The sequence below is a fragment of the Solenopsis invicta genome, chromosome 7 (genome assembly GCF_016802725.1).
Source record: "Solenopsis invicta isolate M01_SB chromosome 7, UNIL_Sinv_3.0, whole genome shotgun sequence".
Lineage (NCBI taxonomy): Eukaryota > Metazoa > Arthropoda > Insecta > Hymenoptera > Formicidae > Solenopsis > Solenopsis invicta.
In genome coordinates this window covers 9,401,721-9,418,044 of record NC_052670.1, presented here as the reverse complement: position 1 = coordinate 9,418,044, position 16,324 = coordinate 9,401,721, and the positions used below count along the sequence as shown (strand labels likewise).

The 16,324-nt window shown below is 40.9% G+C and overlaps 1 protein-coding gene across 4 annotated transcripts in view; it reads left to right on the top strand.

Moving 5' to 3' along the window:
* LOC105198252 (semaphorin-1A) overlaps window positions 1-16,324 on the top strand; it is a 265,225-nt gene that overhangs the window by 46,155 nt on the left and 202,746 nt on the right. For all 4 annotated transcript variants that reach the window (XM_026137182.2, XM_011164915.3, XM_011164917.3 and 1 more), the window contains exon 2: window positions 12,614-14,154. In XM_026137182.2, the coding sequence (XP_025992967.1) occupies window positions 14,019-14,154 (136 nt within the window). In that variant the 5' untranslated portion in view covers window positions 12,614-14,018. The remainder of the gene's footprint in view (window positions 1-12,613; window positions 14,155-16,324) is intronic.

Sequence of the window (16,324 nt, the reverse complement as noted above, 5' to 3'; positions counted from 1 at the left end):
TCTTTCGAGCTCCATTTTGTGTTCAAAATTGACTAATCTTTTCCACTAAATTTTTTTATTCTTACATACGAAATTGTAGTTTTTTTTATTAAACAATACATATTTATGAACAACACACATGAAAATTTCATATGTATTGGTCTTTTTAAATAATTTATTTTTTATTTTTTAAATAAATAAATTCTTAAAAATGCTTGTGAATAATAAAACACAGAATAACAATAAGTACCTAAAAAAAAACAAAATATTGAAGAGAAAATTAAAAAGAAGTAGGTGATTACCGTTCGGTCTCGAACACGTAAAATGAAGCTTGAATGTTAGCACTTAGGCATTACGGCTAAATTGGGTCCATGAAGCTTCGGCCATTTGCAGTAATAACTGTCACATATGTGGTCATTTCAAACTTTAAAAGCTAGTAACTTTAACTCTACGATCCATTGACATTTGAATGTTATATACTACTTTTACGACATTAAACTCTACATTTTAATATCACTTTTCAAATAATATATATATATATATATATATACCTGAATCTCTCTTGTAAAATTTTCAATATAATACTTTTTTCGAATTTTGGGCTATATTGGGGTAAATTTTCTCGCTTCATGACTCTGTGGATATGAATTTTGCTTTTGAATGAATTTCTCATTGGAATCGCATGCGCTACTGCGAAATTTGGGGTTGGCGAAACGGGCGACACATTAACGGGTGGGTGCGTCAATGAAATCGGACGATCGATCGATCGACGCGACAGGGAGTTCCTCGTATTATAACATCCGTCCGCTAATTAGAGCTCGCTAATCTCGGGAGAGTAGGCGGACCGGTAGTAGCATTACTCCGACACGACTATGGAGGCTTTGTCAGCGTATAATCACTCCGGTTTCCCGCGCGCGTATCCTTTTACTTCCTCCACCGGCGGCTGTAAATACGGCGCGGAAATGGATTTTACTTGAAACAAAGCGATCCTCTGGTTTAAAGAGATCTTATTTTTGTTACGTAACTACTGAGTTAAATGAGGCTGATTTCATGTAATAATATAATATGTCACTTGTTTGCGTTAATGGTTACAATTCAAAGAGCCCTCTCTTTTACATAATTTTATTTTCTTCAAATGATTTTTTGCCACAATTGTACACGAATTAAAATCATTTCATTCACAAACGTTGACGAACATTATTATCTTATTTCATTTCGACATGATAAATGCATTATGCGATCCGTGTGCAACGATGAAATTTAAAATGCATGTATATTTTCGCTACGTGTATATCTCGAAATCAGAGAATCGTAACTATAATCGATTAATTGTGCTTATTAATATTGTATGATTAACCGTATCATGCGGTTTAATAATCCACGAGTAATCATACAATATGTAGTGGGATGATTTAATTCCACATATAATGTGTGTATTTACAATATATCATTGCAAATGCAGATTACTTTCACAAAGATAAAACTATGGTGAAACGGATCAAGGATATGTTTGAATGATGTAGTGTAGGAAAGCGAAAAATCGTATAAAAGAAAATGCTTGCGGAGTTGGTGAAGAAATATATGAGTATTTAATTTTCGTACAACTAATCTATCAAATAGTGAAACGCGTTTGTACACGAGATTGGCTTTACGACAACAGTGAAACACTCGTGGCCGGTGGCGTGTTTACTGCCTTTGTCGATGGAACAGAAGATGGAATCGTATATCCTGGACGCGTAACGTTTTGGCTAATTAGCAAGCGCGCTTATCGCGAGAACGTAACTGTGGACGGACGGATTTATCCGGGGGTTGATCTTCTAGACGCGAAACGATGAGTTGAAATCAGTGTTGCATATATACACCTCAGCGACGTGGCATTACGGCTTTACGGTCGTTTCGTATAGCGTTTCGTGGCGATAAGTTACCTCGCGATACACTAAGATCGATCGCGCTCGTGCCTGCATTAGGTCGTAGGTACACGTGGAGCTTCGCGAACGTAACGTGGCATTACGGTGAAAACATTGACAGAGAGAGAGAGAGAGAGAGAGAGACTCAATAAACCGCGACTTCAATCCTGTTTCTTTGAGGCAAATTGTCGTTTATTGAAAATAGAGTTATTTGATTTTTATGGAAACGCATTCACGGCACAACCGGGACTTCTCATTCTGCTGCTTTTTCTCCATGAAGAAGTCGGTAGGAATCTCCCCGGCGAAATGAAAGAGGAGATTAATGCTGTTACTCTGGTTCTAAATGGATAGAAAAAGTTCACCGGAGGAGGAATAGAAAATGTGTCACAGAGCGAGAGAGAGGGGGGGGGGATGAAAACTGAGAATACATTTTGCATGAAATGCTCGCGCAATTTTTCGAATTTGAGATCTTTTGAAAAATAGATAACATTCCTATTTAAATTACAGAGATTTAATAACAATAGAAATAAAAGGTGTAGCGTAACGCTATTTAGAAATTTGTGTTTGGAAATGGATAGAAACTTGATCGATGTTAATGCTTCTGGCAAACATGTAATTTATAATTCATCTGTCAATTTGTTATTAAAACAAATATGGTACGAAACTATTTCCGTTAGTTTTAATTTTATATCGTTAAGCTATCGCAACTTGTACGCAAATTTTATTCGAGGTATCGGAAAACGCGATTCTTGCACGAGTGCGCGAACTCCCTGAAGCCTTTTCGGAACTCAACGCGTTTAAAGAATAAACCGAATTAACTGACTTTTTAATGCATTAAATGTCGAAGTATAAAAGTAGCAGGCGTTAGTGCGCGAAGTATCTAAGTGCTACGAGATGTACCTTTCCCGCTCTTTAATAAACTGCTAATGCGAAAGATCGATCATGCTCGCGTTCGCTCGAGGAGGAACTTTTAGCGCGCCACTAAAATTATAGATTATGATTAGCTTCTTTCAAGTTCCCTTTTCATGCATTAAAGAATATAACTGGGGGATCGTGCGGCAGTGATACGAGATAACGGAAAAGCATTTGGCACTTCATACTTTATAACTCTATCGAAGATCGATTGATATTCTTTGCACGTCGAGTGTGTATACTTAGGGATTAAAGTAGCATTCCGGTGAATTGGGATATTTGACACAATTCTTTTTGCTCCGCGCCTGATAATTTCCTGAGAAATGAATATAGTCGATCTGATTCAAAATCTAATGGTTGGCTATAATTAGGTTTTGTGAAAAATTAAAGATCCTACCACTTAGGTTTTACAAAAACAAAAAATTAAAAGAAGTGCGCGCGCGCGCGCGCACACACACACACCTGGCGCCTTTTTACCTTTCTTTGAAAAAGTAATTTTGCTGTGTTTTGCACGTTGAATATGTATATTTTGGGATTAAAGTAGCATTCCGATGAACTGGAATATTTGACACAATTTTTTTGCTCCGCGCGTGAATAATTATCGAAGAAATGAATCTAATTCAAACGATCCGATTCAAAATCTCGTCGCCGACTGTAATTAGATTAACTAAACTTGGTTAGTTACTAATTAGCTCTGTATTCATAATCAATTTTTGTGTGTCAGACGTAACTGAGTAGTTACTGAAAATATGATAACAAATAGCATTGTTTTCCAAAAATTTATATACAGTAGCTATGTCTAGCCACTAGTTATTTTCTATTGTCAACAGATTTAGATTGAAGTTAGGGTCGTTGCACCAGTCGCTGAACAGTCGCCAATAAATGACTCTTTAGAAAAACTATTAAAATAATAAGATTTTAAAATAATAAACTGCAAAATTAATTGATATCGTTGAAATCTAATTTTTATGGAGATTTTTTTAAAATGTAATTTTTTATTTGAAAATGTAATTGTATTAAATTATTTTATGTTTGTTCATTGATTGGTCCAATTTCTTATTTATTCATTGACTGTTGACATTGACCCTGTCTCATTTCGTAAAAGATCTGTTTGGCGACGGTGGCGACTGAAAATCTACAATAATATACACAATCTGAACTATATAATATTGAAACATGACTCCTTCCGAATAAATACAACTATACTCATACTGAATAAATAAAAGAATAAAAAGATACAGATAGTTTAGATTTGATATTAGTAGTTATTAGGAGAAATGAGCGTTACATTACTAGGTAAAGCTACGTAAAACAATTTTTTTATCTCAGATTAGGACAAACGAAAAAATGAGATTCAATTTCTACTTGGATTAAAGAACGAAAAACTAAATGCAGTCGTTCTTGATAATGGCGCAAGTACAACGTGTATCGATAAAAGAAAGGTATTATTATCGATATAGAGTTTATTAAACTTACATTGCTGTTTTCTGTAGTGAAAATTTTTCTCGTATTTTCTTGTTAGGTCAACTTTTCGAGCAAATTAAAAATTGAATAGAACTCTATGAAAATTGTAATTATAATGATTTGTCGTTGAGGTTGAACCTTTTATTATTACGCGTTAAACGAGTTTTTGCTAGCGACGGAGGGTATCATAATATCATAAATGTATGTAAAATGCATCTCGGTTACTTGGTAGAAATTTAAGCTTTACGGAATTTTGGAACGTGTTTTATTTGTATCTAATCAACACGAAGGCAGCTCTCGTGGACGAACCGCTGTAAAGGTATACTAATTAAATCGTTTTGAATTAATGGCATCGTAACGACGCAATTTCTTTCTGGGTCAAAGTTGTTAGAGTTTTTAATCGGACGGTCGTGCGCGTTTAAACGTTTCCTGTTAAAATTCTGGGCGACGACGTACGGAATATCCTAGTTTCGTCAGAGATGATGATACTCCGCTTAATTATTATTATCGCTATTATGCTGTTTTCACTCGACGCGCTTAAACGTGAACCGCGTCAGTTGCAGTTAGAGACTGGAAGAGTAAACCACTAACATAATATAATCAATCACATTTTCATCTTATTATTTCGTTTTGTATCATCGAAGATTTATTGGAATATCAATTTTGTGCTTCTGGCCACATTTTTACCTCTGTCGGACTAAAATTTCGTTATTTTATTGCGAGGCGAGCGCCCTGCGCGCACCACTCACTCTAAAATCTGATATTCGTTGGTAAATTTGTCGCGCAGCAAATTTAAATGTATGAAATTGTACTGTCAGAACATGTTATTTTTCAAATGTATAATAACGCAATCCGTTCCTCTCTGTCACTAGGTTAAAAATATTGTGCTCATGCTTCTAAATAAATTTGAGGAGGACAAACCCGGAATAATGCATTTGCTTGTTTTTTTTTTCTCCCTCCTCCCCCTCAAGGTTTCGCGGCAACTATTTAACAAAAATATACGTCGGTAATTGCGCTCGCATATTTCGTATTTAAACCGTTCTTTTTTGCATCGCTAATTCCGCGCTTACAATTAGCCCGTCGTCGCCCTTCCCCTTGGTAAAGCCGTATGTGAACACAATATGCTTATAAGCACGATTAATCTCAAGCAGGGTTTGCGCGCGAAATAGCGAAGAACAGTGGCTCGGAATTAATTAAATGTCACATAGAAAAGAATGTCTCGCGGCATTTGTCGCGATCGATCTGACATTTTTCATTTGCGGAAGAATGGCGCGAGTTCCGCTCGCACTATCACGGACAAAAGTGGGCTATCACGTTCCACTCTCGAATTTCGAGGACGATCCACCGATACCGTGCGGTTCTCTCGTCTTCGCGGCGCGTCCTTTATGCGCTTTTTTGGATCGCAGTCTCTCGTGGACCTCCGTTATCTCGCTTCTTTTTTTTTATTACACTTCTGCCTTTATCTCGATACTTTTGTAGCACGAACGTTTCGAATGGCTTTTAATCGAAGGTTGGAACCTTCGAGGGGTGGGTGCGGGAGGCAATGGCGGCTGGGATGTCGTGAAAAAAAAAAAAAACCGGACGGAAGCCGACGCGCTCTCCCCCGGGATAACGTCGATAAAAACGCCTCCACGGGGCGAGGATTCATCAAGTATTTTACCGAAGAGCGACAGGTGACAGGAGAGATTACTTTTGCGTTTGAGCACGTACAGGCGATATAAGCATGGGTATAGCTATTTTCCCTCTCCGCGCATTGCTGTGTGTATACGGAGGAAAGGGGGAGGAGTAGTTTCTCTCTCTTTTACTCTCTCATCCTTCCCTCCCACCCTCCTTTCATCGAGCAAATATCTTTCTTGTAGGTCAGTTATATATCACGGGCCGTGCCCGCTAAAGGATTTCAATTCCGGCCGACGTCCGCCGTTTGGCGAACGATTTTCGATAAGCGTGACACATTGAGACTCGCAAAAAGCGGATCGCGCCGTTCGCCGCCGATTGATTTCTGAATTTTTACTCGAAGTGCCCGTGAGAGTGCCCTTTCAAGACGAACATGTACGCCCCGTGACCGGCGTGACCGCGGAAGAAATTCGCGCGTCTTGCATTTCCAGCGGGGTGGCATATTTAATTCGGACTTAAAGCGGCTTGATGCTTCGAAAGCAACTCTCTCGCGCGTCGCTACATATCTTTTAAGGATGCATAGAACATTTTTTAAAACATTAAGAAAATTACGAAAAAAAGATTAGAGGTTGTTGCACTTGAAAGTTGTAGAAAAAATTTAGCGGCGATTTTCTATCTGGATAAAAACTTATTTTAATAAGAAGTAGACACGTGACTAATGAAGATATAATTAATAATGAAATTATAAATAATGAAAAAAAATCTGTGTTTTAAATACTCAAAGTTTCATTGCGATGTAGAATACTGTAAAATAAACAAAATTTGTTTACTTATTTATTTGCAAAATAACTAAACAGACAATAAAATCACAATAAAACGTTGTGTAAATCAACTCGAATACTTAAAGTACTTAAACAAAAAATTGACATTTTTCATAATGCTGTAAAAAAATAATTTAATTTTTAATAAGAAATAGAGTGAATAAAATGTTATTAAATAAAAATATAATCTTATTCACATTGCAACTTTCATTAATATATCTAATTTATTTGACATTTATATTAACACATTTCCAAATTGTATTTACTTTGCAAGAGGACCGTATGTCCGATACATCCTTAAAAGGTGTTGGAGTTACGCGGGCTTCTCGATTGTTTGTTTCGCGCAAAAAATACTTTTCCCTCCGTATTTTGTCGCATAACCTTTTTAACTTTTCCTCCGTTCTTCTGTTTTTCTTTTTTTTTTTTTGTAGCTCTTCCCATTCTTTTTATCCGACGTCTGACGATATGCCGATGGGCATGTGCGCGATCCGCGCTCGAATGGCCTAACTCGTTTTATCCAGAAAATGTTTTTCGTGTAACGCTACCGCGAAAGTCGAAGTTCGGCGGACTTAATTGAGTTTTGTTCCGTGCCCTTCGATCGCTCGACTGCCCGCTACAACAGCGGCGACTTTCGTTACAACCCTCTATCCTCTAGCCTCTCTCTCGCTCTCGGGCGGACGCCGCAACGAACTGGCGTTTTCCAGCGGGATCTCTTCCGTTGTTCGGCCAGCCACGCGTGCTTTTTACTCTCTTTCGCTGGCCCTTTCTCCCTCCTTTCCTTTTAATAAAAATCGCCGGCCGTTACGGTCCATGTCGAGCAATGCAATGAGAAGTTCGCGTCTGTAAGCGCAGCCGGCCGGGGTATAATGGCCGTGTTTATGGCGGTGTATCGACGCAATATTTACGGCATTTTACAGAATATTTCGTATTGCTCAATCGCGATATAATCAGATTTATCGAAGGGAAACGGGCTGCGCGCCCGTTGCGGCGAGAGTCGGCCCCGATTGGTTTCCATTATTTCGCGAGAGACGGAATTGAAAGACTGCGAGAAACTTAAATATTGGGTGCTAATGGCTTTAATTGATTTTAATCAGAGCTCAGCTGTCGAGCTGTATCGGTCGTATCGGAAGTTTCGCCGTATCCAATATCTTTTTCTTCTCCTGTCGGAAACTTCGTCGGGAGGAAAGTTGCCGCTCCTCTTTCCGACACTTCGAAAACTAAAATAGGGCGATCTGGGATATCTATTATCCTTAACGCCCTGCGCGCCACTTGTCCTCTCTTTTTTTTCTCCTCCCCCTCCCCTCCCCCTCTCTTTAACGCCCAGAGAGATCTGTCCCATGCGTACCGGCGGAAAAATACTCTAACTTAAGTGGGCTAATTAACTTTACCCGGAAAATTCTTTTTATTTAAGATTTGACGGAAGTTGAACTTCGGCCGCACTTAATTGAGTTTTATTCCGAGCCCTTTGCTCGAGCGGAGCTCGCCACAGGCACGAGCCACGTCCCCTCGCCCTTCCTTAGACTCTCACTCGTCCTATCCGCAGGAATTTTCCTCGTTGCTCGTCGGTAGTTAACCATGTTTTTTTTAAATTTTTTTTTTTTTTTTTTTTTTTTTTTACCAACCTTACCGCGTTCCTACCGCCGCCCTTACGAGAGATTAGTTAGACTCCGGATACCTTTATCTACGCTAATTTTTGCACCGCCCGAGAAAGATTCCTCGCGAGATTCCACGTGTCTCCGGCCGCGTGAATGGAAGAAAAAGGAGGGACGTGTTGCGGCAACGATTTGCTCGAAAATCCGTCTTAAGCGATGTATAACTAATTTGATCCAAAACACCATTCCCCTACCCCCGCGTCGTTACGACGCTTCTCCGGAAGTCGAACTTTGAACTTAATCGAGTTTGGTTTCGTGCCCGCCAATAGACGCGAGTTTTGTTCTCTCTGTCTCTCATTCCCCTCTCCTCTCTATCGCTATCTCTATCTATATCTCCCCCTCGGCAACATCAGTATCCCGCGCTTCCCGCGCGTTTTCCACCGGGATTTTCCCCGTTGTTCGGTTATCGATCCCTACTGCCCCCTCGTCCCTTTCCTCGCCTCTCGCGAGCACCCCTCAGATAACACTGCCTGCCGGCACTTTTCCGTCGTCGTTCGTGCGATGTTAAACGCGTGCGAAATCGACTCGGACGAAGTCACTCCCGCGGGACAATTTCGCGAGAGTATATTTTGCAGAGCTCTACCCCCAAATCTTCTCGAGTTTTTACGCCTTTTCTCATCGAAACTGCCGCGCCCAGCCTCGCTCTCTCTCTCTCTATCTGTCTCTCTCTGTCTGTCTGTCTCTGTCTCTTTCTCTCTCTTTCTTTCTCTCTCGCGCTTGCTCGTTGAACGTCTTCACAAATCCCTTTCGATCGCTCTTGCATACTGTATAGCAGTGGATGTCGCAGAAAAGAAGCAAAACGTGGAATCCACTTTTCCCTAGCGAGCGCGTAATCCGAGAATCTCATGATTTATTACGTTTCCATTCTTAATTAGTATCAAATATCTTGATTTTATTAACGAAGGCGCAAATTAAATTTTCACAACGGAAATTTAATGGTTGCAGGTAGGTTAAATTACTCTTAAACGTCGTTAATCAACCTTGAAGATCAGATTCTAAAAACAAGTTTAATATATCTTTTCTTAGTATGCGTCACTTTTCTTAGATCCGTGAGAATATATCTCTTTTAAGTAGAGGCAGAAACAGATAAGGCGTCTCCGTGATGCACACCGGAGACGAATACGGGCTCTTTTCAATGTTCGAATAATTCAGTTTCGAATAATTCAGTGACACGTTGATCTACTGAGACGTAATAGTGAGTTTCGTAAAGCGAAACGCATTTATGGATGAGTACCGTTTTGAACTCGCGCGACGCCTCCACGTCGTGACGCATTCAATCTCCGTTTCTTCATTTTCATTAGCAGTACTGTCTATAGCGTCGCTTACAACGTTAACTTCGAGAGGCTGTTGAAACACCCTTTCGTCTAACCCTTTATAGTGCGCGCAAAGAGCTTGTTACGAGTTAGCGTCTAGCTTCTCTGAATGCCAATGACACCAAAAGTATCGAAAGAGAAAAGATTCAAGATAGATTGATACGATAATTGCTTTTGTCACACTGAAAAGAATGATCTGATTGTATTAACAAAACTTGTATGATTGAATGTTTCTGATGAAACAGAGCAGACTTTTTGGTTGTTATACTAGGACTCTGATCATTGTAATTAGAACGATTTGATAAATGTTACTAGAATCTGGTAATTCCTGCAAGATTTTTGAGTCGTTTGTTTTTGAACAGACGTATTGGTCGAACCCAAAGTTCTAAATGATGCAACAAGACTCTTTTTCCAGTGCAATATATAATAAATACAACAACTTATCGATATACTGATTTTTGATACCGTAGAGAATACGTTTGAAGTAAAACGATTGTATGCCGCGCACGCCAACTGTTATGACTTAGATTTCGAGTAGACGCAAAGTTATATTATTTGTTGTCGTAACACAGCATTATCCGATTAAAGCAGGTGTTAGATACGATGATATAAGCCGTGTCGCGAGTTTAACTCGCTCCATAAGCGAAACGCGTACATGCCCTATGATTGACGGTGATATTGCGGCGCACGTATCTTTTATGTTGTCGTTTCTTCTCTCGTTATGGCCACTTATCGCTTTAGATGGCTCCTGCACTGTATAACTCTATTATATTTCATCTTGTACGGACGTGAATGTCAAACGAATTACAGTCGAAACTTGAAATCGTTGTTTACGCGGAAAATTTTTTTTTTTTTAATTAAAACTCACAGTAACCAGATGTATATTTCAGAAAAGAATCCGCGAAACATTGATAGATTATTTTCGCAATTAGAAGTGCACTTTGCTCTCGCATCGTTACAAAATTGAGATATCCCCATAGTAACGTTCATGATGGATTCTTTTTTATTAATATTTTACTGGCAGTTCACATCCCACGTTATTTTTCCGCGTCGCTGCTCGTTCCAAGCGAATGAAACAACGTATGGTCGAATAACTCCATTTGCTCGGAGGTTGTACTAATTATGAAATAAACGACCGCCGTGAATATTACGCCATGAAAATTCATATGAAGACTTAACATACGTTATATGAGTACTTCATCCCTTATCTTAATATACCTTTAAAGTAACAAGTTATATATTTGCATTTTATCTTCTTCCTTGTTATTTGACTTATTAGTTGTGTAATTAATAAAATAAGCTCAAAATATTTGAGTTTTGATTAGTAATCTATTCTTAAGAAATTTTGGGAGTAATCACATTAAAGATACACAGAGAAAACAATTTCTTTGGATTTAAGAAATTTTATTGTAGCCAAATGGATTCATTTGGAATGGTCCAAACGAACCAATGTTGGAATTAATTAGTACAACTACATTAAAAAAAAAAACAAGTGTTTAATTTTAAAAGATATTAAAATGTTTTATTTTTGTCTGTTTTTTAACACTTAAAAATGTTTTTGTTTTAAACGATGTATAGATTTAAAACACTAAAACGTATAAAACTGAAATCTTGAAATACTTTAATGTTTTAAATTTAAACACCGTTGAAAATTAAAACATTTTTAAGTATTTCAAACATCGAGACAGAAATAAAACATTTTAATATCTTAAAATTAAACATTTCATTTCTGAATGTAATAATAATTTATTTTCGTCAAATAACCGATGCATGAATGAACTTTCAGTCAAATAAATGGGAATACTAATTCCAATAAAATCATTTTCTTTGTGTACATATATTTAAAATATAAAAAATTATAAAGACCAAAAAGTGACATGAAAAGTTAATACATGAGATGTTGATAAATTTCTTTCAAAATGGCAAAGAGGACCGTTTCTTTGAATTTCCTCAAAAATTGCACGGCGAGCTGATGCCGCAAATGTATCACTCCCATTTTAGAGGGTCGGGGATTAAAGGAGCGAGAATAGCGAGCGATATGCGTGTACGCGTGGACACGCATATCCACGCGAAATTGCGTGTACACGTCGTGGACACCCGGCGAATTCCCTCGTGCAGGCATGTCCAATCATTGGTGTAGGAATTAGAGTCTCGGTGCACACACATACCTATCCTCCCCTCCCATCCCCATGGTGCTGGTCCACCCCCTCGTGGCACCCTCCCTCCTCCCCTTGGCTCGCCAAATTAATGAACAGTGTCAACGTCGGCGGCGTCGCTACGCATCGCGCATACGGGATACGTTCATAAAATTCGCTGACGAATCAGTCGCATTTGGATAATTTCGTTATCCCGCCGCAGCCCAGGACTTTCTGCGTGATGAAACCTTATTCGCGGGCGCCGGACCCCGCGGGACTCGCAGGCGCGTGCGTTTACGCGAAATCGAATCGTAATCGGATTTCTTCGTTCACTCTGACTCTTTGCGGTTTTTTCGAGCTTCCAGAAATTTCGGGCTACGAAAATCCGATTTGTTTAGAGGGCGCAAATGAAATTTTACGCAATAAGTTTCGACGTTGGGAGAATTTAAAGTTGATCTCCTCAATCGCGATTGAGGCATCGCGTCTCTCGAGATGTCAACTAGCTCGGTGATTAAATTTTAAGTGAAAACTTTCATTAAATTTCTCTCCCCGAGCGCAATTGAAAAAGCAAGGACGCCGAGGTTTTGACGAGAGATTGAAAATTTCGTTGTTATTGACGATCGTTGAATCGACGACGGTTAGTTTCTTTGATGATTTAATATGCGACACGCCCCGTTTGCCTCGAATTAAATTGAAAGTATCCGAGAGACAACAACGCGCGCGCGAGAGCGTCGCAAGAAAATACGAACGGCGTTGGATTAAAGCGTATCCTCCAGACCGACCTAAATAACGATCCCTCTTTTTCTCTCGTTCCAGGCTAGCGACGCTGCAGCAAGTACGGCGGCGACTACGGTGAGATACCGACGTGGAAGACGACAACAGCAGCACGATCCGCTGTTGCTGCGGCGGGGGTAGTGGGGTTGAAAATCGGCGCTTGCCCGGAGTCACTCGCTCTTTCTCTGCGACTCTCTCGGCCCCCCTCGCATCGCTCGCTTGGGCGTCCCACCAGAGATCTACTGCCCCTATCTTTCTCCCGTTCCCTACGCACACTGCCCGTCGAGTTTCACCAGCCATATCCACGTGCGTGTACGCGCCGCCGGTCACGCGTAATCGCGCATACGGACACGGGCAGTTTCAGAGAGAAAAAGAGAGAGAGAGAGCGAGAGAGAAAGAGCAGTGGCAGACAGAGGGAAGAAAGCGCGTAACGTGGTAACGCGCTTGCGCCCGCGGTAGTGCGGAGCGAAGCGCGCGCCGCTTGATGGGGAGCGCACCACTACCACCACTCGGTGGGGAGCGTGCCAGTTGGTGGGGAGCGCGCGTCACCTGTCGCGACATCAGTGTGACGGCGAGCGTCAGTGGGCGCGGACGGTTGACACGCGCGCGATCATAGTTTCTCCGTGCGAGAGGCGGGTAGTGAATAACACGACGTGTCGCTCGGTGCTCGAACGGTGCTCGCGCGTGGACGCTTGAACGCGTGAACGCGAGTGCCGCGGGTGCTTGGCAGCTGCTGCTGCTGCTGCTGCTGCTGTTGTTGTTGTTGGCGCTGGCTAGTTGCTAGTTGGTGACTCTTTCTCTCTCTTTCTCTCTTTCGAACGGCGCCGGCGCGCGCGTGCCGCTCGGCATACGCGTGAATGTGCCGCTTGGCCGCGGCTGCTGCTACCGCGGGGCGGCCGACCGTCCTCGGTAAGGAGACATGCGTGCGGCGGGCCGCCGGTGGACGACGACCGTGGATGCAACGACCGCAACGACGGGGAACAACGACGTGGTCGCGTCGCACGTGACTGCCGCCGCCGCGGCATCCGCGCACCACCTTCCGGCGCAGTGAGTGTTCGCAACGCGAGAGAAAGTAACGGCGAGATAGCGGCTTAACCTCGCGCGCGTCGTCGTCGTCGCCGTCGTCGTCGCCGTCGTCGTCGCCGTCGTCGTCGTCGTCGTCGTCGCGCGGGCGTGTCGTTGCTCCATCGCGCGCGCGGCACATCGGAGCGCAGTGTGATACGTACGTACGGTGCGCGTTACGCGTTTCGTTTCGTTCCGTTCCGTTCCGTTCCGTTCTGTTCCGTTCCGTTTCGTTCACCCCTCTGTTCTCGCGTGTGCCGTTCGCGGTGCTTCTCGGTGCTTTTTCCCCTCGGAGGAGACTGCGAGCCCTGGCACCGCGTCATCGTTGTTGTTGTTATTGTTGTTGTTGCTCCGTGCGCCGCTGCGACACCATCGCGTGGAGAAGATGAGGCGCGCCAGCGTCCGCGTCGCCCCCAGGATGCAGCCGGGATTGCTGTTTTGTTGCTGCGTCATCGCGACCGTCACCCTCACCCTGGCCGCCTGGCAGGAAAACGTCAGGCCGAAGATGTACGTCCAGCTAGGTGAGTGTGATCAGCTTGTGATTAGTGCGCGCATAGAGTGACGCGTTAGTGCACTTCTTTCCTCTCCGCGAGATTCCTTCTCTTCATTCCCCGTTATTTCTCGTGCTTGTGATACGAACCAGTGAGTATTGTGATGAACGAGGGGTGGGGAATTTCTCGCTTTCCGCGAGTGCAGCTGTTCGGTTGCCGTCGACCTCTCTCCTTCGAACGGTGAGATGGTGCTACTCGAATGTGCCAACGGTGAATGAATGAATGTCTCCGACGTGAATTAATAAGCGGATTATTCATAGCGGAAATTCGTAGCAAATGACCAAGATTAATATTCCTGCGGGAAAGAAAGTGATCGCGGAAGAGAGATTAAAGAAACGGAAACCCGAAAGTCCGGTGGGAGTTTATACCGTTATTGTCTTTTTTTCTAATTCTACGTACAATGAAAGAATATTAAATATTAGATGTTAGGTGTAACACTGGGGAAAAGAAGTTAAATTGACAAAATTTTTCAAATTGGTCAAATTTCTTTCATTCAAGTATTTATACATTTAACTTAAATACACAACATACTTTAATTGTAGCAGTTATATATTTAAGTTAAATTCATAAATATTTGAAATGAAGAAATTTAATCCAGTTGAAAATTTTTCTCAAGTTAACATCTTTTTTTTTAGTAAAAAAAATTGAAATTTTAGAATCAATTTTCTGGATGAACAATAAACGTAACGGCACAGTGGATACGAATAAAATGTGAGGCATGAATGCGTAATCGCATAACATAATTTATTATTTATCTACAGTGCTTATTGAAAAAAATTGATTCTAAAACTTTAATTTCTATTCCTAATATCTAATATTATAATATCTATACACAGAGAAAGAAATTAATATTAAATCAATCATTTAGTGTTTTAAATATAAGCAAAAATATAAAACCTTGAAAGAATTTGATAATCTTAAACAGACATAATTTACTTACATAAATAAAATTTGCTTCTTTGTGTAAGCAAATTATGTCTGTTTAAGATTATCAAATTCTTTCAAGATTTTTTACTCCTGCTTATACAGGATGTTCGAAAAATCGCCTGTAGTACTTCGGAAAGTGATTTGAGCTTCAAAAAAAAGGAAAAAAAATACTATTTGTAACCACTTTTATGTTTAAAAAAAATCGCAATTTATTTAATTAAAAAATTATAACTTATTGCCAAAATAGTTTGAAATAAAGTTTATTTTTGTTAAAAAGCTATAAAATTAATTATGATTATGAAAAATAAATTACGTTTTTTTGTTTTTGTGTGGGTTTTTTTTTTAATATAAAAATGGCTATAATTTGAAAACGACTTATTTCTGAACCCGTGTTTACATGATTTTTTTCCCTTCTTTTTGGGTCTCGATTTACTTCCGGAAGTATTGCGGGCGATTTTCCCTGGACAGCCTGTATAAAGCAATGAATTTGATATTATACTAATTCTTTTCTGTGTATCATCTTCCATTGCATGTGCAGAGTCTCGATCCCGTTTACCGTTAACTATCGTTCAGAAATCGATGTTGAGCACTTCGCTGATTACATAGTAACAGTCACGTTGCAAGGGTTAAAGGCCTCGCGAAGTTCAAAGTCGCATATTCTCGAAGGCCGAGAGATTTGCTTATACGTAATAATGGAGAGGTTGCAGCGAACGACCGGGTCATGCACCTCTCTCATCTCCCACTCGCGGGCGAACTCTCCCTAGTCGAAAAGAGTCGCTTTGTTCCGAGTGATTGTTAATCCGGATTTTAAAATCAACGGCGTAACCGGCCTTCCGCTGACACGAAAAAAAAAAAATAATAATAAAATTTAAAAAAAGTAAAAAAAAATATCGATCGTCGGTTGAATTGTTAAGGCGCCGATAGCTCGACGATTTTCTCGTTGCAACGCTGCACTCGCGGCTGCTTTCCATGTCGGTCGTATCACAAGCACACAAATGGTCTTCGGGACAGCGAGCCCGCAGATATTTTAACACGCCGTCGCGCGCGACTTTTGTTTTATTCAAATTCTCACAGCTGATTTGGAATCTAGTAATTCATCTCCCTCTCAAATAAGGGAGGGGGAGGCGGGAGTCGCTCCCGCGCGTTATTCATGTAGCTCGCGGCAATTTTTCACATATTCGTGATGTTCTACACCTGGAGCCGGGCGAACGTT